This window comes from Fulmarus glacialis, unplaced genomic scaffold, assembly GCF_000690835.1.
Source record: "Fulmarus glacialis isolate BGI_N327 unplaced genomic scaffold, ASM69083v1 scaffold47131, whole genome shotgun sequence".
NCBI classification, from domain to species: Eukaryota; Metazoa; Chordata; class Aves; order Procellariiformes; family Procellariidae; genus Fulmarus; species Fulmarus glacialis.
In genome coordinates, this window is record NW_009193090.1 from 19191 (window position 1) to 22106 (window position 2916).

At 38.7% G+C, this 2916-nt stretch overlaps 1 protein-coding gene across 1 annotated transcript in view; it reads right to left on the reverse strand.

Annotated features, from left to right (window-relative positions):
• Window positions 1-1100: 1100 nt before the first annotated feature.
• LOC104083721 (disks large-associated protein 1-like) overlaps window positions 1101-2916 on the reverse strand; it is a 15356-nt gene continuing 13540 nt past the window's right edge. The window contains exon 2 of the mRNA XM_009587312.1: window positions 1101-1319. Coding sequence (XP_009585607.1) covers window positions 1101-1319 — 219 coding nt within the window. The remainder of the gene's footprint in view (window positions 1320-2916) is intronic.

The window sequence follows — 2916 nt, forward strand, 5'->3', positions numbered from 1 at the left end:
ATGGGGAGCTGCAATAAGCATGTTTTTGTCTGCTGGTCTATTCATCACTGATGTCAAGAGCATGACATTCTTAAAAAGGATCAACTGCTTTTCTCCAAAATCTGTTTCTCAGATAAGGTCTCTGGGAAAAAAATGGGGTAGAGGAGGACAAGGAAGGAGAGGAAATTAATGAGGGAAATGCAGAAGGAGTCTTTTTTCACTAATCATGGATACTAGAAGAGATACAGCTCTTTTTTTTTCCATTTGAAAGGTACAGCCTTAGGCAAGTTAAACTAAAATTAGGTTATTTTTGGTTCAGTGAACCATGATTCACTATTATAGCTACGAATTTTGCAGAAGAGAGACAGAAACAATTGTTGATTTAAATCCACACTATTTTCTTTTATAGATATAATTTATTTTCTTGCTTTAGGGAACCTCTCAATTTTAGAATCATTTAAACACTAATACCAAAATTGTCAATTTGTGCAATTTTCATGAGAATTTGGGTGGCTCTTTTAAAAGGCCCAAATAAAAGAAAAACACAAAGTGTCATTAAAAAAACATAACTTCATCATTCATCTTGACCAAAGCTTTCATAAATGATTAAAAAAATTTCAGTTTTGGTTATATCTCTCCACAAAATACAGTGCAATTCCGGGTGAACTAAAGAGTGGAAACCCTGGATTTGTCTATTTTCAGACAGCCATTGTTCTTTTTAATTAAATGTCAGATGCTCTCTGATGAGTTGCAAAGACTAGCTTAGGGCTAATTTCACATGTTGAGTATATATAAATACACAATTATGCAAAGCTTTCGCAGGCCAAAGTATTTAAAGAACAAACCTATTGTACATACCTGAATACTCACTTAACACTAACAGGATGAAATACTTTGCAAATTGAAAGCACAGGTAGTAGGGTCCCTTTTCAGAATAACACTGAAATACATTCCCAAATCTACTCTTGTTCAGAAAAAAACCAACCAAAAATAAGCATGACCGAACACACTTGTTTAAATACTTTCCTTAACTGGTACCTAGAAATAAAGAGTAGAAACAAATAGGAACAGAAACTGTATGTCTTAATGGAGAGCTCTACGTGATGTAGTAAAACGCGGACTTACTTGAGGGTGGTGAGCTCTGTAAGGGATGGCTGGGTGGCCTTGAGATAGCTCTCTCTCCGTGCAGCAATCTTTGGAGATGGCTTCGGACTTGTATCTGAGTCTCCACTGTCATCATCCCCCATGGCTTTGATGTAACTGCCACTCCGCATTCGTCGGCAGGGAATCTCGTCATCTTTCCCTCGTGGAGTGTATCCAGTCCATTCATCTTGAGGAACCTGAAGTGACGAACACAATTCTCTTATTAGTACACTCTTCCCTGACGTAATTGCACAGCAAGATTTGACCGAGCTAAGCCACAACAGAGCCATAACAAAAACTCTCATGGCCAAGGGCCCATCTTCAATCCCATTTGACCATGGGTTGCTGTTTGCAGTGGAGGCCCACTTCTCCCCCTGCATAGTCACAAGCACCTCTGGAGTTGTTTGTTATTTTCCACTACTTATCTGGGAAGTTTCTAGCAAACATGCTGACATAGGAGCCTCAGTTAGGTCTAATACTGGGCTGGATAAATCTGTTTTTTTGGTGGTTTTCATTCAAAGCATTTACAAACCAGATCAGGGTATTTTTGGTTCAGCTCAGCATACTGAACACCTTTGGGGAGGCACAAAAGATGAAATATGAATCCCTGTATCACAATCTTTTCAGACAGAGTGTGCATAACTACACTCACCGGGACGATTTTGGTTCAAGATACATTTCAAATTTGTGGAGCTATGTACTAATCATCACAAAAGTAGGTTTGCAAGTGTGAAATTATACTACTATTGCTTCTATAGCATAATTAGTGCGACTGAACACCTGCCAGCTTGCGGGGACCCTCCTTTTGAATTATGTTAGTCTGAGTATCTGAGTCATACAACTCTTTATTCCCTTCTTTTTCTTCTTCTTATTGATGTGCATTATTTCTCTTGATCTGAAGTAAGTGCTGTCCATTTTTTACATTGGAAATCTGGAACACTGGGAATGTGCATTCATGAGATTTTGGGACATAGCAGAGAACAGACCAAGAGCACGGTGCTCTTGCCCACCCATCCTCTCCCCTCCTCTCCTCTTGGGGCTTCTGACCATTGTAAACCAACACCCTTCTCTTTCCTGTAACAGCGGAAACAGCATGCAGTGGAGCAGGGTCTTTGAAGGAGTTGTCCTGAAGTTATTTTGCAGAAACCCCATTTTTATAGTAAAGGTGAAACTGCAAAAGGGCTTTTTAGTTAAACATATTTAAATAAAAGTAGTTGTGAATTTTTCGTTTGCTACTTTCCTGATTATTATTAGCAAATCAACTTATAAAGCAAGATACAGCTACAATGCTCAGAAACCCCTGCAAGCCATATTAAACGAGTCTCAAATCTGGGCTGCTAAAATTTCTCCTGCAGCTTACAAATACTAGCATCTACCAGGAGAGTCACCGAGCGTCTCTTTTCTATGGAAAGTTTGCTCTTCAACAACATTTAACTTCTGCTGAGTATCTTCTGCATCCATTGCTTCCCAAACTTCAGCCAGAGCATTTACATGCCAGCTTGTTTAGACAACCAAAACTGAAACACTGGACTGTTTGCTAACAGCTTAGCTGTTGATTCCCACTACAAACATAAGCCTAAGTCCAGAGGCTGTAAGGCCTTTCAAATGTTATTGTCAATGTAGGTCAAATTTTTATGGCATTTTATCAATCTATACTGCTATAAACTGCAATCCAAAACCCACTGGGCTATACAAAGGAACAAAGATATTTAATAGTCCTAAGCATTCATGGGCTTATTACTAATTATAACTAATTAACCAAACTATTCATAAGCCATGCCATTGCTTTGTTTC